Here is a 24290-nt window from a genome sequence, read left to right as displayed (position 1 = left end):
TTGAACCTAGTTTGGTTTGACACTGTCATCAACAGTATAAGAAATAATTTTGTTTCTGAGGTTTCACATGTTGTGTTTACGTGTCTTTGACTCTGTTTTTTCTCTCTTATGAAGTTGTTAAGCCCTTGCCAGAGAAACCCGCCAAACCAGCTGCACCCATCGTCCCTCCCAAAAAACCTGTGCCTCCAAGCAAGGGACTGCTGCGTCCTACTTCCATCCACTCAAAGCGGCCTGACTTACCTCTCGCACCATCACCAGCCGCTAAGCAAGTGTTGGTGTCCTATGCCTTTTCTTTGTACATTTTTAGATTCTTATTGACTGTTTTGGCATGACAGTTACAATAGCCTGAATGTGAAAATCATCTTTAAATAGTCATTATGGCTGTTCCACACCATAGTAAGCTCCCTTGCTGCCCAGTGATTAAAAGGCAGCTACCTTTTAAGTAGGGCTGGGTATCGATACATACAGTATTTCCCACTTTGATTTGATTTCAATTCACAAGCTCTCGATTTATTTAGATTACATTTGATTGATTTGTTTGGGTATATTCAGTTATAATGTCCATTTTGCTTAAATATGAAAGAAATTCTCTTTTGGTGAATGCTGTAAATTATGCAGAGAAACTGCTAACTTAGTACATTCCAATAATATTAATTTTGAAAATTAACTACAGGGCCCAAACTATGCAGTTCAATTGCTATTTATTTAACAGATCTTATAAAGAACATATCCAAAAATGCAGTAAACTTTAGAGTAAAAATAAATGATCAATCTTAGTATTTTGAGAATGGACACTGGAGTGCAGTATTGTTTTCTACATAATTTGTTAAAGGAGGCAATAAAGGGGGAAAAAAGGAATATTGGGAATGATTAAATATAGATCAGAATTAATCTTTATATCTGTATTTTTACCCAGACATCTAAGGCTGCATCCTAACCTAAATAGAGCCTAAAAAAAAACAAAAAAACAAAAAACTAAATTATTTGTCATGCAGTGCACTTAGGATTGCCTTATTTGTGAAGGATGCCTTGGATTTTGGTGAATTATCTCTCATAAGGCTGCAAAATTTGTATGTGTTCTGTTTAGAATAGCATTCACATTAAGAGCATGACTATGAGACCTAAAAATGTTGGCTTGATGGGCAGCTAATAGGTTTTGCAACAGCAAATATCATCTTTGCTCAAATACCAAAGCAGTCAATTTTACCTTCTCATCACAAATCCCACAGGCACAATGGAGAAGTTCCCCTTATTCGACCAAAGTCGGAGTGCGAACCATTACCCAGCAAGCCAAAAACAACTGTTGTGGATGGCAGCGAGAAGGATTCAGACATGGGTAAGTTGCTTGTGTTTCATACAGCATAAGGAGCTATCACTGGCCATAATGTTAGTGTTTTGACTGGTTTTGGCTCTTGTATGCTCAATTGTCTTAGCTTAATTTGATTTCTGCGGTGGTGTGAGTAAAGCCGAGCTGCGTGTATGTGAATTAGCACCATGGATCCCTTGCTGGGAGCAGGATTACTACTGATGCTGGAGGATAATATTCCAGATCTGCGTAGCAGGTGGCACTGCCTCAGAGGAGTATGGAGAAAAACCCTCCTGTCCTATTCTAGTGCCTCTGTCATTTGCACGATTTCTTGGGTCTCTTTCAATTCCTTTGTCGCCCCATCTTCTGCTTAATTAACATTGCACAGAGTGTTGTGGCTGTTGTTTGAATCTCTAGGTGGAATTAGTGTTGGAAATTTTGATCTCAGTTTAGGGATTTTGAAAAAACTCTAACCAAAGTTTGTATAATAACAGTATGTTGGCTTCATCAAGGCAACATAGTTAAGGTTAAAAAGTAATATATAGTGTGCATGAAAAATGTCTGTGTCAGAATTGTGATAAGAATATGTATGTGGTGAGGCAATCAGGCATGTATTAGCAAATTCAGGTTATTATGTACGGGTAGATGTAGTGCAGTGTTTTTAAATTGTTTTGGTCTTTGAAAAAACCATAACCAAAATTGGTATAATAACAGTATGTTGGCTTTGTCAAGGCAACATAGTTAAGGTTAAAAAGTAATATATAGTGTGCATGAAAAATGTCTGTGTCAGAATTGTGATAAGAATATGTATGTGGATGAGGCAGTCAAAAAGATTAAATGCATTTTCTTCTTTTTCTGCATTTAAAACTACAATGAAAACTGTTTCAAGGCCTACATTGTTGGGTTCTATGAACTTTAAACGTTTTTTTCCTCCAGGGGGCGCTTAACGTCTCAGAAAAATGAATCCTCCACTCATCCACATTTAAATTTCGGAACGTTTTATATCTCATTGGAGACATTTTTACACTGAATAGTTATTTTTTAATCTAAGTATTTAAATTTGTAAATGGAAATCCACCTCAGCTGTATCTATAAAAGCAATTTTAAAATCCTCAACCAGTAATAAAAAACGACTGTGATTGGACCATACTGGCCAGCGCTGAGGAAAGTAACAGGTACCATATGACAGTGCCATCTACGTGCTGTCTCGGGGGGGCGGGGGGGACTGGACCTCTCGACAATAATTTACACCTGAAATAAAACGGGCCGAAGACCATTTAAACAATACTGTTGTGTGGTCCATATGGTTAATTCAGCCCTATGTAGGAGCAATGTTAATATATAAAAGCTCACCTAAAAATAAAACTTCTGCCATCATTTACTTACCCTCATCGTTCAGAACCAGTTTTTTCATCTGTGAAACAGGAATGAGAGGAATGTGATTGTAGCTGTCCAAGCTCTAGAAGCACATAAAAGCACTATAAAAGTTCTCCATAACCATCGTGCCTTATATTTAAATTTGTTTTGAAGCCATACAGTAGTGTTGTGGAACAGACCAAAACGTACATGTTAATTCATCTTTTTCACCCATTTGAAGTTCTGATTTCTCCCACCACCGCACATTAGTTTTTGCGTGCATTGTCACTATTTTTGTTTAATATGTGAAAGTGAACTAGTTTTGAGAATGCGGCAGTCTTCTGAATTTGGCTGTTTGTGAATTTGGCTGTTACTTTGATCCAAAGCATTTTACAATGCATTCAGTGTATCAGTTTGTGTCTTCCCTGGAAATGGAACCCTTGACCTTGACATTGCTAGCACCATGCTCTGCCAATCGAACTATATATGACTAGGGTCATTCGCGAAAACAATACAATTACAGTCCGTTTAACTGGCAGCTAGATGACCAAATCCATTAATGCTGCTAATCAGCTCCAGCTTATTCTGATAACAGTTTAAATCCAAGCACCTGGTATTAAATGGTTGCAAATGTGACCAAAAATAATGAATTGCGACAATAATTAAAAATCTAGTTGCCACTGGTGACAGTCGGGTTGTGTGCGTTCGTATGCGGTTTCGTCAGATATCATCTTATGAGTTACTGAATACATCTTTAGAGCTCGCACCAGTGTGTCGCGCGCCGCTTTTCACCCATTATGTTGTGACGAGCTCACCACGCTGCACGCAACAACAACAACCCAGCGCGAGAGAGTCATGAACAAATTACTCTTTTGAACCGGGGTTTTTTTTCATGAATCACCCGGAAAGAACTGAGGGTTTGAACTCAGGAGCTCAGGTTAGCAGTTTGAATCAGATTCACTTTCTCAGTGAATCAGCCGTCAGTGAGCTCACAACTGGGAGTGCAGACATTTCAAAATAAGGGTCCCATGTGTATTTCGGGCTTATTTATAATTAAAAGTCCCATATTGTGTACCACTTTTTTTTTTTTCTTCTAGTAATTATTTATTGGTATTGGAGTAGCACAATAAACTGCATCTGGGATTTCATTCAGTTTCCACTCTTGTAGTCTCTGGGTCTGGGCCATCCGGTAACAGGAAATAAAGACACTATATATATATATATATATATATATATATATATATATATATATATATATATATATATATATATTGGCGACTAAAAATAGCCATTTGGCTCCTTAGATTAGGAGCCAATGTCTTCCAAGTCATTTTTTTAGTCAGGAGTCCTGTAAAAGCAAGTTGATAATGTGCCCAATAAAAACATGGCTATGTTTTAACTTTGTGCTCTTACAGGCACATAGAAATGCATTTAGCCTGAAGGCACTGAATTTTGCCTGCAGAAATGTGCGAAAACAACTGATGCATTACTTCAAAGGTTATTGACAAAAAGGAAAGGACAGGAGAGATTCATGAGCTGAGAAGGCAAGAGTTCAGTAGATTCTTGGAATTCTCTGAACTGTTTTGGAGGAAGGACTTCACCAAGGAGGCTCAGAGAGGTTGAGAAAAGTTGCTCCAAAGCTGCTATAATCACATCATCACTTAAGGTCATTAACACACACCTGTAGCAGGGCTCCAGACTGCTTAGCTATAAAGGTTTGTAACCTTCCACACAACTTTATGGAAATGTTTTTTTGTTCATGTTAAGTGCTGTTTACGGTTCTTGACCATCTGCAGTCATCCAATGATGCGGGCGGAACACCATGCTAAAAAACTCACACAGTGTTTCCTGCACCGCTACTGAATCTAAAGTTCCACCACAAAAGAAATGGATGTTTTAGCTGAGTTGTAAGATTGGCCACAGCAAAATAATACAAAAGACAATACAGCAATACATATATATTTAGTTTTGTCCAGTGTTGTTTGATTTGTAATGAAAGACTCTTATGAGCTTGCTCTTTTTAATGAATCAGCCAAAAAAAATGTTTTTTTTTTTTTTTTAATTCATTTGAACCACTCCCTGGACCTGACTGAATCCGTTGGAGTGGTTCTTTACTTATTCTGAACCAAAAGTCATTACTTTCATCATGTGTGTAATTACTGACTGGTTGTGTATGGGTGCATCTCAATCAGCTCCTTAGTTCAGTAGTTAGGGGACTGATCAGGAAATCGGACATTTCTAGAGCTGTTTCAATTGCAAAATCATTCCTGTGAACTAAAACGTTCACTCCCAAAATATTCCCAGAATGCACTTTACTAAACAGGGAGCATCGTTGCTCACTATATATCCTTATCAGAAATGGTGTTAGGTGTTCTGAAGTCTTTCAAGTCATTAGAAGATGAGTACAAGTGTAAAACTATGAAGTCAAAGCCTTTTCTCTTTAAAAGAGTTGTTTGTAATGTATTTCATCCATAATGACCATGAAAGGGAAACAATCTTAGAAGAAGGTTAAAAATACACTCCTTTATTATTTTTATGTTTTTATTTATATTTGTTTCAGTTGCTGCCCCCATTAAAACCGGTGGTACTTCAAGCTTGAATTGTTCCGATAGTAGGAATTTTCCTAATTATGGTCTGGGGACATGATTAAGTTTTTTTCTTTACCTTGTTATTTTTTATATAATTAAAAGCACTGAATTAACATGTTAAATCAACATCACTAATATTAAGAAAGATATAGAAAATATTGTTTTTGTAATGTTAGGACCAATTTTTGTAGTTAGGACCAATTACTAAAAGAATCGTTAATGAAATCACAATCAGAAACAAGAATTGTTCAATTCTTCATGCTTCATTCTATGGTGTGTGTGTGTGTATGTCTATATATATATATATATATATATATATATAGATATAGATATAGATATATAATGTTTTTTTTTGTTTTGTTTTTTTTTTTGTCTTGTTACAGTTGTAAATCTCATGAGTTTTGACGACTTCTCTACCTCTGAGAAGTTATCCCACCCAACTGCAAACCGACCAAAGATGCCTGGGAGAAGACTGCCTGGTCACAGAGGCAACTCTGTGAGTATAAGATGTACTTTTGTTTAGCTTGACCTCCAAACGTTCATTTCATTGCTAATGTAGTGATGCAAGTGCCATTGAACATTGCCAGTGTTGGGGAAGCTACTTTGAGCGCTAAATTGTCAAGCTGCGAGTCACTCATGATTTAAAGTAATTCAACCACACAGCCCTACAAAGCCAAGACACAGTAACTATTGCCCAGCCAAATGTGAATTTTAAAATAGTCTCACTCTGTTTTCTCTGAAACTGAGCATAGTTCAGACAAATACATCTTGCCACAGGACAGATTATAGTCATAGAGACCCAATTTTGGTTATTCTATTTTGATAAAATCTGTAGCAAAATGTGTGAATTTTGTCTTTGCAGGGCAGTACAGTCAAGCTGCCCTTTTGAGGAAGTACAGTAATTAGCTACATTACAAGTTATAAAAAGTAACTTAATACATTAAACCTATTTCCGAAGGTAAATGAAGTTACTGGTAGTAGTGCCACTGCTTTTAGTGAGTCCAAGATCGCAAACATCATAAAAGCTTGAATTAGTATATTTTTCAGAAAATCACTGTGATAGTAAGTCCTCCACTACAAATCGTTTCTTCTTAACTTACTGAAGTGACATTTTAGTTTGGTATGTGTTACTATTTTGTTTAGTTAAGAGGGGGGTCGATTAGAAAGGAAACCAACTGTACGGGTGGGAATCACAAGGTAACTGGCAATACGATATAAAATCGATAGTTTGGTCACGATACAATATTATTGTGATTCTTGGTGTTTTTTTGTTTTTTGATGTATTGTGATTCAAAACTACGGTATATTGCAATATTTCACTCAATGTTTCTCATTCGTCTTCATCGGACTGTTTCCAAAACACCAAATGCATTGTTAAATTAATATAAAAGTGCCAGTTTACAAACCAAGGACAGTTTATTTCCGAATGTCTACAGTATGTACAATGTAAAGCCATGAGCAAATAAGACCATAATGGCGTCCTATTTCTGTGATTAGGTCAATGTAGTTAGTCTTTCTAAAAATAAATGATAGTATTTATGAAAACAATAGTAGCCTAAACACTTTAAAAACATTATTTATTACAACACAGTTTCAATACACAAGTAAAATAGATTTTTTTTTCCTTAAAAGGTTAGCCTATTTTGTATGATACTAACATTTTTGTCAGAATACCTCAGTTAATGTTACTACTATAAAATTGTGATACATTTTAGTAAGGGAGGGTGATTATGTGTAAAGCATGATAACTGTACCTTCTAAGGGACTGTTGCTGAATTTCTAGATTGATTTGGTAAAGAGAAATTGTTTTCCCATCACCACAATATTAATGTGGAAAAATGTAAATAATAATATCGATATTTGGCCTGCAAATATTGATACAATACCAGGAGGAAATATATCACGATACTTTAACATATCGATATTTTTTTCCACCTCTACCACATTGGTAAAACAATACCAAGTTCCAGGTTAGGCGAACCAGTATCTGCTAAACCTCTTTAAATGCTTGTATTTCTTAATACTCTAAGCAAGGACGTTTATTTTTAGGTTTATATATATTGATTGAGAAAGGAAAAAAACATTTTGTGATGTGAAAGACGGCATAATGGAGGGATCAGGCAGTGGTCTCGCCTGGATGGATAGAAGTCTTAACACTGAAACCCCAGATGGCACAAATGTCAAGAGTAGAGCTATTTGCACTTTTCTCATGGTTTTATAACATGCTCTGTAATGTCTAACAGCCGAGCAAGGAGATTAGCGAGAAAGCTGAGAAAACTGAGAAAGTGGATGAAGTGGACGTTGTGCCTTCCCCACAGAGTGTGTTGAAGGTAAGTGAGGTTTTTATCAGACAAAAGGTTGGACACACATGATTGAATTTATTTCTCGTGATCTTTAACACCTTTTGATCTGAAGGCATATGCTTGAATGCTTGAGATTAGTTTTGTATACAAAAATAAATTGTGCTTGTGAGTGAATTGCTTTAAAAACATTTTAATTACAGATTTAATTATGAACATTTTTATCAAATTTTTTTAATGATTTGGAAGAGATAGTGAAGTAAAACAGCCAAAGTGGCCTTTATAAATAGGACCTCTTTCTAAGAAGCATCCCAGGTGGATACCTCTTGAAGTTAATTGAGAGAATGTCCAAGGTGTGCAGAGCTGTACTGTAGAAAAAAGCTTTGAAGCAGCTTAAATATGAGATAGTTGTGATTAAAAATTTTTTGGACACTACATTGTAGAAAATGTACTGTAAAATATACAGTAAAAACCTGCTGCTGTGGTTGCCAAACTTTATCATAAAAAACACAGTGACAGTGCTTCAGGCATTATGGGATGCCATTATGGTGCCAGTATATTTTACAGTTCAAAACTGTACTGTATATATCATTAAATGATACACTGTTAAAATACCAAACTACTGGATTTTTAGACAAGACAAATAACAATAGGATTTGCAGTGATTATTTTTACAGTGATTATTAAATGTAATAAAAAGTATTTTAACATGATTTTATCCTGTTTATTGTTAGTAAGCACGTTTAATATAACCTTTTAATTTGGGGCACAAGCTAAATAGTCTGTTAATAGCCAATGATTAATCATTGCAATAATACCCAGAATAGTCAAATAATTGTTCTAATAATCGTTAGATTAGTCGATTATCAAAATAATCTTTAGTTGCAGCCCTAACATCAACACCTTAATATGCTGATACTGATATAAAGTAAGAAGAAATATAAAAAATTTTATAAAATATAATTACTTTAAATGTGATGGGTCACTTCTGGGAAAATCGGAGTATTGTTGTTTTTTTTTTTTCTGTAAATGTAACAATAGTTTATAATTTAACAAAAGTACAAGTGTTGTCTTGTTAAACATAATATACATTTTCACTGTTAACAATAAGGTAATTTATACTTTTTGCATCTAAAAACTTTTTAAAAATATATTTTACAGTAAAATTGCCTGTCTTGTTAAATCTAATATAATTTATACTGTATATAGTACAGCAGTTAACCATTTGCCACTTTGTTTAGTGTAATGTTTTTACATAATTGTTTTACACATTTTTCTTTTTATAGTGTACATAATTATCTTACTTCATTTGAGTTATTTTATAGATTTGGTGATTTTACTATTGTTGTATTATGTGGAAAATACTTATAGGAAAGTAGGTGTATCCAGACTTTTTACTGGTAGTTTACTTTGCATCATATTTGCTAGAATGTTTTTTTCTCTTTCTCTATAGATGAATTAAATAATTGAATAGCACACTAAAGAGGCATGTGAGCAATGCAATTCCCTCAGATGCCTGCCTGATTAACTGTGGCTCCTTGAGAGTATTTACCATGAAATTCTGTTGTGAAGTGTTTGTATGGTCAAATAGTGAGACAGAGGGGTTTTGAGCAACTCTAATATGGTCTAGACTCATGTCTGACCCTTCTCAGTCAAAGAAGCTTCAGCCCTGAGGACTTGCTTTAGTATGTAGTGCTCTTTACGTTAAGCTTAGTGAAACCTGACTGTCTGGTTCCAGAACACTTTCACACAGATGGTTCCCATATTTGGACTTAGCACTAGGTCACTAGAGAAGGAAGGCGCCACTGATTGTACAGTTCACTGGAGTCATTTTTTAATCTCTGAATGGTTGAATCACTGAAGAGCATGTAGTCTTGATGAGCTCATTAAGTTGATTTGGGAGCCACAAAAGTGTGCAGACTTTGATGCATGTTTTTATTTTTTATTTTTTTTATTTATTTTTTTTGGGCATGCACCTGGATTCAAAAATTTTTTGGTGGTGTGTGTTTTTTACGATTTTTGAATCTCTCAATGGTTGTCTGTCCATGGAGATAGCCTTAGCGTCATAGCGGTTGATTCGCTGGTGTTTCAAGTCTTCTTCAATTTGCTTGTACCGGATCTTCTTCGCCGCAGATCTTTGCACCCTCCAATCTGTTGGTCGTTGACACCAGAGAAGCTGATATGGTATCCAGTTGGTGTTCATTCAGCAGACGTGCCCGAACCACCTCAGCCATCTCGACTGAATCACCTCTTCAGTCATCGGTTGTTTATCACATCCTGTACGGGTGGTCTCGTTTCGAAGTCGGTCCCGAAGAGAAATTCCCAGGATCTGCCGCAGGCATCGCATTTGGAAGACCTCGAGTTTATTCAGGTCTGACTTGAGCAGGGACCACGTTTCGGTGCCATATAGCAGAATTGGCAGGATCAGTGTCCGGAAAAGACGTATTTTAGTCTTGACGGAGATATGTTTTTTTTCCAAAGGCACCACTTGGGTAACGCGAATACCACTGATGCCTGGCCAATTCTACTATGGACTTCGGTGGCAGGTGCCACTTTCCTCTCCTGGACTAGGGATCCCAAGTATTTGAATTCTTGCACTTGTTCGATTTGGACTACATCGAGGTGAACGTTGGCCTGTGATCCATCCGTTGTCAGGACTTTGGTTTTGTCTGGATTAATCTTCAGACCATACAGTTGGGCAATCTGGGCAATATCGTTGAGGATGTCGGTGTCCGTGTCTACAAATATGACACTGTCATCGGCGAACATCAAATCGGTCACAGAGTTGTTGTACCAGGTCATACTGGACTCCTTGTCTATCTTCGAATGCTTTTCTCATGATGGCATCGACCACTGTATTGAACAGCTGAGGGGAGACGAGAGTTGGATGATGTTCTGGGGCATGTGTTCAGCCTCCAACGTCCTCCACAGTGCTGGCCAATGGATGCAGTCGAACGCTGATCTAAATTCAATAAAGATGATGATGGTACGCTTCCAACATCAGATTCTTTCTTCCATCAATTGACGAATAGATAAGATTTGATAGCAGCAGCCCCGATTTGGCCTGAATCTGACTTGTTCTTCTCGGCTTGTCTGCTCGCGATATTTCTTCTGCCTAGATTGAACGATCTTCATGAACACCTTGCCGATATTGGATAAAAGACTGATCCCCCGGTAGTTCTTGCATTCCAGACTGTCGCCTTTCAGAATTGGCACGATAACAGCCTTCTTCCACATTGATGGAATGCGTTCTGAGCGGCAAATCATTTGTAGGAGCATGTGAAGCCGATTTAAAAAGATGTCTCCTCTGGCTTTGATTACTTTGGCGGTGACTTGGTCTACTCCAGGAGCCTTTCCATTCTTCAGTGATTTTATGGCAGTTCTCACTTCATCAACAGTTGGCTCGCCATCAAAGAGTGGATTCTCAGTTGGGTCGATGGGTGTTGGCTCTGCTGTCGATCCGTGCGGTCGATCATGGTTGAGTAGCTCTTGGAAGTACTCCTTCCATTGCCATAGATGCTCGTTGGGTGAGCTAATGAAGGTTCAATCCGTCTTCTTTATGTTGTCATTTATTGATTTGCTTCGTCCATTAACCTCTTAAGGGTCTGGTACAGGACTCGATATTCGTGCCTGGATGCTGCTTCCTTGAGGCCGGTCGCTACATTATTCCATTAGGCTTCTCGTTCAGCCCTCATCTTCTTTCTGACTTTTCTGCACAGCTGTCGATTTTGCTCAAAGTTGACGTGTTTGACTAGCTTCCGCACCAAATCCAGGCATTTGTCTGAGATCCACAGTTGTATCCGGCACCGGATAGGCGGACATAGAGGGATGGCACAATCTAGAACCGATGATGTAATTTGCTTTTCTTCTTCATCCATGTCGTCCAGTTGATCGAGTGCTGCGAATTTATTCAACAGGGCAATCTGGAATTCTTGTTTCATATCTGGATCCTTTAGTCGCATCCAGTTCGGCTTGGCTAGTGGTGGTTCCTTGCGCTTTGCCCACTGGAGTTGCAGTTGGAGCTTGGCGCAAATGAGGTAGTGGTCCTATCTGCAATCATGTCCCCTCATTGCACACACATCCTTAAGTGACGACAGGAAGCAGGAGCTGATTAGGAAGTAGTCTAGGATAGCTTCTTCGCCAGATGGATTTCGTCACATAAGTTGATGTTTACAAGGATGCTGGAAGTGACTGTTACCAACGATGAGATTGTTGGATGAGGTAAAGGACAGTAGGTGCAGTCCGTTATCGTTGATTTCTCCGTGGCCGAATTTGCCCATTGTTTGATCCCATCCAAATCTGTCCGTGCCAATGTGGGAGTTGAAGTCGCCAGCCAGCATGATAATTTTGGTCTGTGGAATTGAGTCCAGCGTATATTGTAGCTTGTCGTAGAAATCATCTTTGGCTGCATCTGGGTTGGTCTCGGTTGAGGCGAAGATGGCAAGAATATGGGTCTTGATTGTGCCGTCGATCGTGAGCACTGCCTGACGATTTGATATTAGTTGGAAAGCGAGCACACTCCTGGCCGCCCTCTTGACCACCATGAATCCGATGCCTGCTTCCTGTTTCTCGCCAATGGAGTAGAACAGTGTCATATTTTCGTCGATCATTGGCAGTTGAATATTCACCGTCCCTGATCCAGTGAGTTGTAATTCAGATACTGCCGCTGTTGAGATTTTGCATGTCAATTGTTCTTTGGCGATGACCTCCTTTTGGTCGACGTGGTGACCAGTTTGCACGTTCCAAGCTGCAATAAGGATTTTCGATTTGGGTGTAATAAATTTGCTGCTCTTTGGCCAGTAACCCACTTCACACAAGCACCCTGGGTCACCAATACCGGCGCATCGGCTGCCCCGGATGCGGTAGCATAAGCGTTTGAATATCATTTAATTTTCTTGCAGTTTCTTGCCTAGTTTCCTTGGTTTCCCAGTTCTGGTCACCTCGGCAGAGTGACCACCCTCCTCCTTTTGCAGCCGGGCTTGGGACCGTCCTTGGCGGAGTTATCCATGGAATCAGATAATCTAAGATGATCTGATTCCAGGGGCATCATTTATAAAATATGTGTATGATATAACCCTAAACTCCATATATTTGATCATACATTGTACAAGTGATGAAAAAAATCATGATTTATAAAGGCAGAAACAGCCAAAAAAAATTCTTAAAGGTCAACTGAAAAGTATGCATATTACTTGCTAATTGTCCTTGTAGGAAGCAGGGCTGAATGAGAGAATGATGTTTTGCTGTTTCGTTTGATACCTGTCACATTCTTTGTTTTTTGTTTTCTTTCAGACTTCCACATCATCACCCTTACCATCTCCTGCTCCTAAAGCTAGTCCAGCCACCCCAATCATACCTGAACCCAAACCAAAAGTCGACAAGGAGGAGGAGAAATCTGAAATGGAAGACCTTAAAGCTCAGATGAAGGAGCTTGTGCTCTCTATAGAGTTACTGAAGACACAACAAATGTAAGTGCCAATTTACAAATTATTAAATAATTGCATGCTTCATGTTCAGTTATAGTGTAGTTTGGCTTCATGCTGCTAATAGTGTGTTATTCTGAACTAAAAGTTCTCCACTGGTTTGACCCTGATTTTATATGGGACATTGAGTGGTGACCCAACACCATACTGAACGCAATCCGAATTTGACGAATTTGTTTACATTCTTTTACTTTTATGGTTTTTAAGGATGATGGCATACCACACAAACTGTCCATGTTGGCTTCTGCCAAATTTGGCTAGCTTCTTACCAAGTGAAAATTGAATTTGTGCAAAAAAATAAATAAATAACTAGTTTATGATTAGATGCCCAGCCTTTAAAGTTAACAACAAAATATTTTAAAAGTTGATAAGACTTTTTATTTGCTATCTGAACTTTGCATGATTATGTGCCTTTTTATCCCCACTGTCCCTATGAGAATAGACCTGGGTCACAATCCCCACACTGTTCTATACCACTATAGTTCTGTCTATAAAGTCCAAAGCACAAAAACTGCTCATCCATATTCCATGGAAATTACTTAGTCTGGTTTAGTCTAGTCTAGTTTATGGACGTTTTTTTTATGTGTACTAATGAACATTATATAAAAGTGGCTAACTACTTTTTATAACTTGCAGGCGAGAGCTCCACGATCTCAGAAAAGAGCTGGATGATGAACGACTCAAACGGGTGGCCCTGCAGGTACATTGATTTTACTTCAGAATTTGGCTTTACGGCTTGTCAGAGTCTGTTAGTGTGATATGCACATGCCCTGGGATCATAATGCTGATTCTGAGGAAGACCCAGCAGGTGAAACCAGGGAGACTGGGTCTCCTGCTGGGTGTTTCTCCCAATCACTGACCACAAAATTAGCAGTTCTGTACCTAAAGTCCACCGCTACCACCTGTAGAGATTCATCATATCTTGCCTCAATAGCTGCCTTGGCCATTGCGGCAAGATTTGTATGGTGATCCAAACATTATGGATATTCCTCTTTTGATCTGTTTTATACCTATATAACTTAAAATATAAATATAACAAAGATTGATAAATGCTGCAAAAAAAAAAAAAAAAATGTTCATTGTTAGTTCATGATTCCTAAAGCATTTACTAAAGTTAATGAATGGAACTTTATTTAACATTAGTTAACATTCACTACCGTTGAACAAGTTTTAAAGAACTTATGAATCTTGTTTAATGTTAATTTCTACATACTAATACTTTTTTAAAATTAAAACATATGTTAACCTTAGTTTGTACATATTAAATTAGCCCCGAACAATTGTATTCTTATAAATTACCATTACCCAAGATTATTAAATGCTGTAAAATAATTTTGTTGATTGTTCATTCATGACACCTAATGCATTTAATAATGTTAACAAATAAAACCGGATTGTAAAACGTTAACCCTCACACTTATGTTCAGGGATTTTGCTAAACCCTTAAGCCCTAACCTAAACTTTTGCGCATGACTTGTCCCACACTGTTTGATCTATGAGCTCAGATCGGGTGGATTGTTTACGAGAGGTGTGCTATTATATTTCTAAGTGATCAGACGTACATTTCTTGCCTGGTGGATGATATAACTGCCTAAAAAAGAGATGCCGACTGTATTGCAGGGGTGTCAAACTCGACTCCTGGAGGGCCACAGTCCAGCAGAATTTAGCTCCAACCCTAATTAAATACACCTGAAGCAGCTAATCAAGGTCTTCAGGAGTGCTTGAAGATTACAAGGAGGCATTTTGGAGCAGGGCTGGAACTAAACTCTGCAGGGCTGTGGCCCTCCAGGAACTGAGTTTGACACCCCTTGACTAGAGTATAATAGATATAGGGGTAGAACACCCTAGCAACCACATATCAGTACCCAGGTAACCACCCACAAAGAGAGGCTTTGTAAGATATCTTTTAACAATCTGTCAGCTTGTGGTGCTACCTTAGCCATTAAACACATGTTTGTAATGTGAACAACACCACCATGTTAAGCAAAAAGTGTTTGCTTGGTTATTTTCAGATGGAGATAGATAAACTGAAGAAGATTGTACAATCAACATGAAGTCTTGCTGGTCAGATAGTTCTGCTGTCGTGTCATGAGTGAAAAGTGACTCCAGATGGAGGGACAGATGTCATACATGTCATCTTTACACTCACTGGCACTGTTCCACAAATTGTAAGATTCACATATTTGCACATAAAGAGGGTTTTTTTTTTCTAGGTTTAGAAAAGTGTAATTATGACAGATGTAAATGTTTCTTTGTTTGTTTTCCTCTTTTTTTTTTTTTTGCCAACAAAAATTATTGAGGCCTTACTTTACTACTGTGCTGGATATGCAATCTCTGCACTAATTGAGAAGTGCAGCAGAGTATGCATTTATTACTACTGAGTCTGTATAAAATGATTATGGTGGATTATGTTGTTTCCTTGTTTTTTTAAGATATTGGCTAGTTTTTAAAGAAAACTCTTATGATCTCAGCAATATTCTGTCTGTATTAGCCTCTTTAGATGATTCTAAAATATATGGCATACTCTTGTTTCCATAGTGATAATATTCTGTTTCAAAAGGGAGAAATGTTTTCATTTGTTGTTTTCTAACATTCCTATCCAGGGTAACACTATTGTGCCTGTTAAAGATTTTAATACTTTGTTAATACTGGGAGCTCTCATGCTATATATATATATATATATATATATATATATATATATATATATATATATATATATATATATATATATACTGTATATGTGTATACTTAGATTTACAGCATGATATATTTTTATTGTCTACTGATTGTGGCGTCATAAAGAAAGAAAATATACTGGATTTATGTGTCTGTGTTTGGTTACAAATGTCCATCCCTCCTAAGAAAAGGAAAACTGTTTAAGTGTTCAGTAGCAGTGTCATTTCACCATACAAATGGCAAGCAATCCTTTTTACAATTTAAGTTCCGGTTTAACCGCAGCCTCAACACTATGCTTTTGTCCCTGGAAATGAATTGTGGCCGCCACTAGAGGGTAATCATGAATATCCCGGTGTACACACCTCACCTTCACCTGGTGGTTCATAGCCACAGCCTCGGTTTGAACCAAGCACTGGTGGATGGAGGTTTGGTTACAACCCCGATTAATACTCACGGGTATCTGGTACATCCCGGCTCAACCGGGGGTGGCCTGCGGCGCCTCGGGGAACCGGACCAGCGCCCCCACCTCCATTACTGGGCACCGGTCCTGGAAGTGCCCTGGTTCCCCGTAACTCCAACAGACCGGCCCAGGCTTTACGCCCACACCTGTAGCAGGGGATTCACCAGCCTGGGGGGAAAGAGGAGGGAGAGAGAGAGAGGAGACCGGGGAGTTGTAAAAACCCTGGGAGCAGGGCGTAGGTTTGGGAGAAATGCCTCTCCGTCTCCGGGGAATGGGAACGGGACGCCAGGCGGTGGCACTGGACCCATTCTGCCGTCCCTTTCGGTAGTCAGGTTATAAACTGCGTTGGTCTTCCCCGGTCAACAGTGGCAAAAGGCGGACCGCCCTCTGGTTGGTGGGTCATCCCCAGGATTCGGCCGTCCACTCAATAAAGGCCTCCAGGTCATCCTGTGGGCCCATTTTGATGAGCGTGACGTGGGGCATGGCCGGGGCTTTGGCCGAGGTCGCGGCTGAAGTTTCCCCCGGGGTACCAAGCTCCATAACACCTGCCGGTCCTCAGCTTGGGCCTGAAGGAGCACCTGGAACTGCTGCTCTTGTTCCGTGCCTAGGTCAGGAGGGCCTGATGCTGGGTTTGGTGGATGTCAGCGAGGGTCTTGATCACTTTGGCCAGTGGCGAGGACTCCATGATGGTGATTCCTCCCTCTTCTTCCTGGGTTTCGGCACCACTGTGACAGGTTTCTGGTCAGTCTCATGGGAAATGAGGAAGCAGGAACCAGCATACACACTTTAGTGTTGTTTATTTTCTGCCGCTTTTCAGCATACACACAAACAAAAACTCAAACGCTTAATAATCATGAAGTAATGCTCTCTAAAATACAGGCAGTGCCGTCGTAGGACTCAGGTCCCTCTCTCCTTCCCTCTGGCTGCTTTATCTCTCTCCCACTCTCACTACATCACAAAAAAGCTGTATAAATCATTCCCCACAGGTGTCAATCTTTACCGCTTCCCTCTCCCGGCCTCGCTCTCCACAGAACGTCGCTCGACCATGCCCCGTCTCCACAAATGCTTTACTTCGTCTTGTGAATTGCAACAATTCTAGATTAAAGCCCGCCAGTTCTAGAAGACTGGTTGGCTGGTTGAAACATCTGGTACCACAGTTGTTTTAGAAACATGCAGTAAACAAAACGCTCTCATCATACTAAAAAGTATGTCCATTCCTCAGGCTTCCTAACACTTTTAAGGGAAGTTCATCCAAGATTGAAAATTGTCATAATTTACTCACTCTGATGTTTTTCTTATGTGGAACACAAGGAGAAATTTTTAAGAATGCTGACGCTGCTTTTTTTCCATAAGATGGAAGGGAATGGGGACCGAGGCCGTCAGTCCTTAATGTTCTACCTAACATCTCCTTATGTAGTCCACTAAAAAAGCAAGTCATTTGGGTTCAAAACAACATAAGGGTGAGTAAATGTTGACAGATTTTTCATTTTTGGGTGAACTTTGCCTTGAAGATTAAATGAACCCCTTAATTATATGTTAAAGCATTCCGGATCAGGGATTGTTTGTTTGTTTGTTTGTCTGTGAGTGAGTGTGTGTGTGTGAGAGAGAGTAAAAAAGACTGCTTTCTGTTGACAGTATTTGACATGTTGATTCCTAAAGCAATAAGCAAACACATCTTTACAATTTCATCTCTCCATGTCAAATTAATATGTTCACACTCAATGGTTCATGTACATGGAAAATTTGAGTTATCTGTGTTGTCTGAAATTGGGTAGAACATATTCCATTTTATTTCTTAAAATCTCTCAAAATGATCTTGTTTACATAATTTCTGAATTGCATGAACTGAGATTTTGTTTTGTTTTGTTTTTCAAAACTAAATAAATATCATGTATATTTACAGAGATTTCTCTGCTCTGGTCTTTGTTGTTATTTACAGTTGGTGGGTCATTCTCAGGAAATGGTGCATGAAAATTTGAGGACTTAAAAAATGACAAATAATGGCTTTAACTAGCAAATTGTACCCCACCACATTATTCACAGTGATCTGTCCACTTTTAGGGTGATTGTCATGAAATTATATTTTGCATATATAAAAGGAAGTCTATTGTTAGGGCCATTAAATTTTTTTTACATTTGTTTTCTGACAGTAATGCACATTTTGCCCCACAATTCTCATCACAATACAAAACAAGATGGCCATTGTGATGTACTCAGTACCACAATGTGAAAAATGCTAAATAATTTATGTAAGTATTTACACATCATTAGGGTTCCCATGCATCCTGGAAAACCTGGAATTTTGCAGTGCAGTTTGTCTGCAATGAAAAATATCTAAATGTCCTGGAAAATAATTATTTGTCCTGGTTTGATTGTGTCACTGACAAAGTTTTGTAATATGTACTATTGATATATTTTTATTTTTATTAAATCAAAGCTTTTTGGGGGTTTAATAATCACACTGGGCCAAGTAGCAAACTGCTTACCTGGAGGTGAGAAACTACCCTCAAAAACAAACAGAAACACCAAAATAACTCGTCTTAACTTGGACACGTGAAATGGGAAAAATGATCATGTTTAATGTAATTAAAGAATAATAATAATGTAATTAAGCAATATCTCACATCTGTGATGTTCTGTTGTACAGCACTTTATTTGACAAAATATCTCCAGTGTTGTTTCGGATTGTGCTCTGAAGATTTTTTAGAAAAGCACTTGTTGAACTATGTTGAAATATTGAATTAATTCAAATAATTACATTTCAATTTAAAGTTTTAAATTCATTTGATTAGACACCATTTTGTTGAAATTTAATTAAATTGTCGAATACAGAATTATGAAAAAAATAACCCTCCAGTAACCACAAATTTAATGATCTCTCGTCTGTTTTTGCTTAAATATTAGAACCATGTAGAACATAAAATGTCCTGGAAATGTTGTGGAAAATTATGCCCTGATCATAGAAGTATCCCCTTGGTACTGCCTTTAGTGTTTGCTTATTTTAATAAAAATTTAAAAAAAAAAAAAAAAAAAATCTATTTTTATTGTAGTGCTGTAAAAGTCTTTCACGGTATTGGGAATCATTATTGAAAACAATGAGAATAGTAAGTAAAATGTCTGGACATGCTGTGGTAATGAGAACTGTCGGGTAAAATAAATATAAGTGTCCTGAAAATTGTCACAATGCAAAAAATTTTAGTGGTCCTGAATGTAGGCTTCATTTTCTTTATGCAAAATATAATTTCATATATATATTTTTATTTATTTATTTATTTATTTATTTTATTTATTCTTTTTTTATTATTTATTGGGGTTAAATATGACCTGGGCTGCATTTCCCAAAAGCATCACAAGCTTAAGTTGATCAAAAAATGATCAACTTAAGCTTGTGATGCTTTTGGGAAATGCAGCCCAGGTCATATTTAACCATTGGCGTCAATAGTTTCTACGATCTACTTAGCTTATGATGCTCTTGCGAAAAGCAGCCCAGGTAATTTTCTTGACAGATTTCATGAGAATCACCCTTTAACTGTCACCAGATTTCTTGATCCCAGGTCCAGGACTAAAAAGACACTTTGGTCAATTTGTGTTAACATTCTTCTTTAAGAGAATTATGTTTGAGTGGAATAATAAAAAGTCACATCACAGCAGGGGCCAATTAATCTTTTCCTTTTGCTAAACTAACCATTTTCATAATGTCTGAAGGTCATTTTAATGCAGCTTTTTTAAGAACCCCTCTCTCACATTGAGAAGTGCTAATGAGTGCTAGAGAACAAGGACATTTAGGGATGTTTTATAATTATGCACTCGAACAGGTGACAAAGGCCAAGAAATGGTTGAAAACCCTCCAATCAGCAGAACTGGAGGAAGAACAAATACAATCCGAGAGCCATGCTGTGAGAGGCCACACTCTTCCATCTGGCACTGAGCTGGTCAAAGCCAACCTCACAACGCCTTAACGCTCAGTCTCTGTATCACCATAGCTCTCTTCCAAAACAAAGTGAGCTGCATACTGTGTACATACGCTTGTCTTGTTTTAATATTTGCGCTTTTTAATAGTATGACAAATTTCCATTAAACTGAGTTGAGTAATCTTTTACAGATTTTATGAAAATATAATAAATTAAGCATTATGCGAAACATTTAAACTTAAATTCTTCACTTTAATGCTTAAAGGTGCACTCAGTAATTGTTTTTTTTTTTTTTTTTTTTTTTTTTTTTGTCGTCTCAGACTTACACTGACACCTAGCGGTGTGGATGCAGCATTATTCAAACACAATAGTTTTCAGCTACTAATGCCATTGTAGAAATTCATTATTGAAAGTCAGCCATGATTAATTTAATCCATTAGTGAAAATGTCCAATAACATAATGGTTACTGAGATAAAGTGAGTAGAATTCGGCTGGTCATGTGATCTCAACATGGCAGCCCCAATGAGGGGACCCTCTCCATGTAGAATACAACAGCTTTTATAAGGTTACTGATGAATGGAGTCATCATCTCATCAGAGTGCTCATGATTTTATACACAGATTTCAAAATTGCACTTAATTTCTTTAGGAGTAAAACTTTTTAAATGAGAAAAAAAAAATTACTGAGTGCACCTTTAATTTATTATAATGTAGATTATTACTCAATTCAGTTTGATGGAAATTTGTCATGCAATATAGCACATCAGTGCACGTCCACTTTTTCAGCCATCTTGGTTCCAAGTATTTTACCCATTCAGTTCTTTCCATATAGATTAAATAAAATTCTTCATAAAAGCCTTCTAAATTAAAAAAAAAAAAAAAAAGACAAAGATACAAGATTGTGTACTTAACTTCTGCAATGTTGGAATGAACAACAGTCCCACGAAGCATTGAGAATAGCATAATAGAATTGAAAACTATGAACATATTTTAAACTATTCATTTTAAGTTGTTAATTATAAGTTTAGAAACAATACATCTTGACAAAACCGCTTGTTTGCCACGGTTTGTTTACCACGACTCTCTGATTGGTGGATCTTTCTGGTCAGGATTCACGGGTAGGGTAGTTCCTCGCCAGGAATTCCGCTATTAAACATGATTTCTAAAGCATGAAATTAAAATAATGCAGTCTGATTGCTTCAACAGAAGCATATACCTTTCATTTAACAAACTCAGAGCAACACGGTAGGTCTTTCTTCAAAGGTTTATAAATTATTATTAAAAAATCAATCAATCTCTGAAAAGAATTTCTAGGATTCTTACTTCCGGAACCAGACTGTTGTGCTCTGTTGAAATGCATAAACATTTAAAAGAACAAGGGCTCTTTTTGGAGTGATGACTCAGTTAAATAGTGTTTCTTGCATGAAGTGTACAGGAGACTTGACTTACAACATGTTGGTGTTAGCAATATATTTTAAAGTTTGGCGTTAGCATGTTGCTAAGCTAATGGCGCAGTACTCAAATAAGCAAGAAATTCATAGCACAACAATGACAGGTAAGATATGTGGTATTGCAAGAATGATAATTGTATTTACAATAAACATTTATCTCGCTTCATTCGCCATTGTTATTTTACAGAGCTCACGGCAGTCCGATCCATCACTGATTACAAAAGTCATCATTGGAAGACTTGTGTAACAAAGCCAGGCAGACGTTTGACTCACGTGTCTTTGTCAGTTCAACAATTTTCCCACTTCAAAAGACAGTTACAGCCACTCAGACACCTGTTCATCTTTGACTGGAGACTTTAAATTGCTCTTGCTCCTGAAAAAATTGCTGAAACACTTCACAGAGAAAATAATTTTTTTCTCTTTTATATTGGGAAAAGTGAATTTGGTATGTGTGATGCAGCACAACTGCTGCCACCTCCAGTAATGCACATCATTTGAGTGTCAGTACATTATTCTTGCACATCTTTAGAAACCGAAATCTCTCCGGTAATTATCGGCACAAAGAAATGATACTGTTTTCAAAAATAATGTGGCCTCCTGATGTTTAGCGAAGAAGCTAGCTAGATGTTGTTTTGAAGACCAAAACATTTTGAATAAAAGATGAGGGTGCGAAGAAGGAAGAAAACAGTAGCCGCATTACAGTTCAAGTTTTTGTGCTGCATTAAAGACAAAGGGGGAAACAATATGATACAGCTATAACACATATAACAATCAATTTGATCCAATTTGCATAATTCATGTTGTATAATAGAAGCACTCAGGTTTTGTAATGGTTCTTATAAAAGGAATATCATTATGATGACTGCAGAGCAAAGACACGCATTTATGACTATGGACAGTCAGAACTTTGATATCTTATTTACATGATAATTTTCATTAAATCTAGTCATTTATGATTTTAATACATTTAATACATCTTTTGAATGGAAAGCATGCACATATAGTGAAATCATTTGCAATATTTTACTGTACAGTAACTGCACTGCAAATGAACAAATTGATTAAACATGACTGAAATGATCTCATGATATTCTTTTGATTTCTTTCAAATAGTAATAATAAACCTTGTGACCTTTTTTATGTATATATATATATATATATATATATATATATATATATATATATATATATATGCTAAATGCATACAAACTATTTAGCTATGACTTTTCTTTTCATTCCAAGACATTTGCCACAATGATGTGACTAAAACTCCATAGCATAATCGTTTAGCAGAAGAGTCGCTTCGTTTTGTTAGTCAGCTGACGGCTCATGAACTCATCCCTTGGCATTCGCATAGAGTTGTTTTGTGTTCCTTCTTAGAAGTCCCTCTTGAACCAAACTCGTGACTATCAATGGTGTCCATTAATTAGTGTGGTAATGTGCAACCCTTTCAAATTCAGCTATGGCCAAATCCATGGAGCTAGTTTCAGATCTATTTCCAGGTTATGTGGTAGTTAGGGTTGCCAAAATAAGGAAAATGGAGGAAAATAAGGGACAAACTCGGTTTCTTTTAGGAAAATAATAGACGCTATATATATCAGTTAAGCCAAAAAGAAAATAGACACACTTTCATTGCATGTTTTTGCCATACGATTGAAGTGATGGTGACTGAGGCTAATGTTCTGCCTTTCTCCTTTTGGGTTCCCTGCACCAAAGAAAGGCAGAAAGTCATATGTGTTTACATAAGGGTGAGTAAATGGTGATGAAATTTTCATTTTGGGTAAACTGTCCCATTAAGAAGACCATTGGTGGTGGGAAGCAACTATATTGTAAACAAACCGAAATGCTAAATAATCTAAAATGCATTTTCAAGTGCTAAAATGCATTTGAGATGCAATTACTTTTTTTGTTCTTTTGCTAAATGGCATACAACTAGTGACAAATAAATACATTTCAATGTAAAACTCCACTTGGCAACCTTAGTGTTAGTAAATCCCTAAACCAGTGAGAATTCAGATTAATACAAAAGAGCAAAACAGTACACCAATAAAGTTATACACAAATATAAAGAATATGAAATAAATATTGGCTATCTCTCATGGAAAGATCTAAGCATGTGTCAAGGCCACATTTGTATATGTATAGCACATGTAGCTTTATCAGTAAAGACTCAAATCTTTGTTGTCATCTATCACTGTGAACCCTTTCATCTGTGAGACATGTCAAAGCAATATCTATCTCTGTCTTAGCACTTATGTCTGTCCACTGAAACAGAAGGCCACCCCATTGCTTTACGATGTCATGCTGCTTTTTCTGATTAAATTATTGGATTTTCCAGAGGTTCATCTTAAGCACATTTATCAACCGGCTATAATTCATGAAAACACAGAATGTTGCTACATGACAGGAAATGCATTTATACAACTTTGACATTAACCTCAACATTATTATTATTTTTCCCTCATCCTAGCTACTTTATGGTGGTCAAGGCCATTAAATAATTAAGTGCAGGTTTTAAATCCACAGACTGAGTTTCTTTAGAGATTTCAAAGGGTTTGCCAGGGTTAGGATTGCTATGGATATTATGACTTTGAAAATATTGGAAATTGTTTTGTTTTTTCATTTAAAATGTGATCATCTCTCTCTCTCTCTCTCTCTCTCTCTCTCTCTCTCTCTCTCTATATATATATATATATATACACAGTTACAATAACAACTCAAGACAGAGCTTGCATTACAAGGAATATAAATGTACAAAA

At 37.3% G+C, this 24290-nt stretch overlaps 1 protein-coding gene across 6 annotated transcripts in view; it reads left to right on the top strand.

Annotated features, from left to right (window-relative positions):
* Positions 1–18071, top strand: part of LOC127415715 (CD2-associated protein-like) — a 92554-nt gene extending 74483 nt beyond the window's left edge. For 4 of the 6 annotated variants that reach the window (XM_051654550.1, XM_051654552.1, XM_051654553.1 and 1 more), the window contains 7 exons: positions 115–271; positions 1230–1336; positions 5634–5746; positions 7494–7580; positions 12843–13018; positions 13670–13733; positions 15046–18071. In XM_051654550.1, coding sequence (XP_051510510.1) covers positions 115–271; positions 1230–1336; positions 5634–5746; positions 7494–7580; positions 12843–13018; positions 13670–13733; positions 15046–15087 — 746 coding nt within the window. In that variant the 3' untranslated portion in view covers positions 15088–18071. The remainder of the gene's footprint in view (positions 1–114; positions 272–1229; positions 1337–5633; positions 5747–7493; positions 7581–12842; positions 13019–13669; positions 13734–15045) is intronic. The other 2 variants (XM_051654555.1, XM_051654551.1) reach the window with 1 other exon arrangement.
* The last annotated feature ends 6219 nt before the right edge of the window (positions 18072–24290 follow it).

Source organism: Myxocyprinus asiaticus, chromosome 25, assembly GCF_019703515.2.
Source record: "Myxocyprinus asiaticus isolate MX2 ecotype Aquarium Trade chromosome 25, UBuf_Myxa_2, whole genome shotgun sequence".
Lineage (NCBI taxonomy): Eukaryota > Metazoa > Chordata > Actinopteri > Cypriniformes > Catostomidae > Myxocyprinus > Myxocyprinus asiaticus.
Note: the sequence above shows the minus strand (reverse complement) of the source record. Positions and strands in the feature narration are given on the sequence as shown.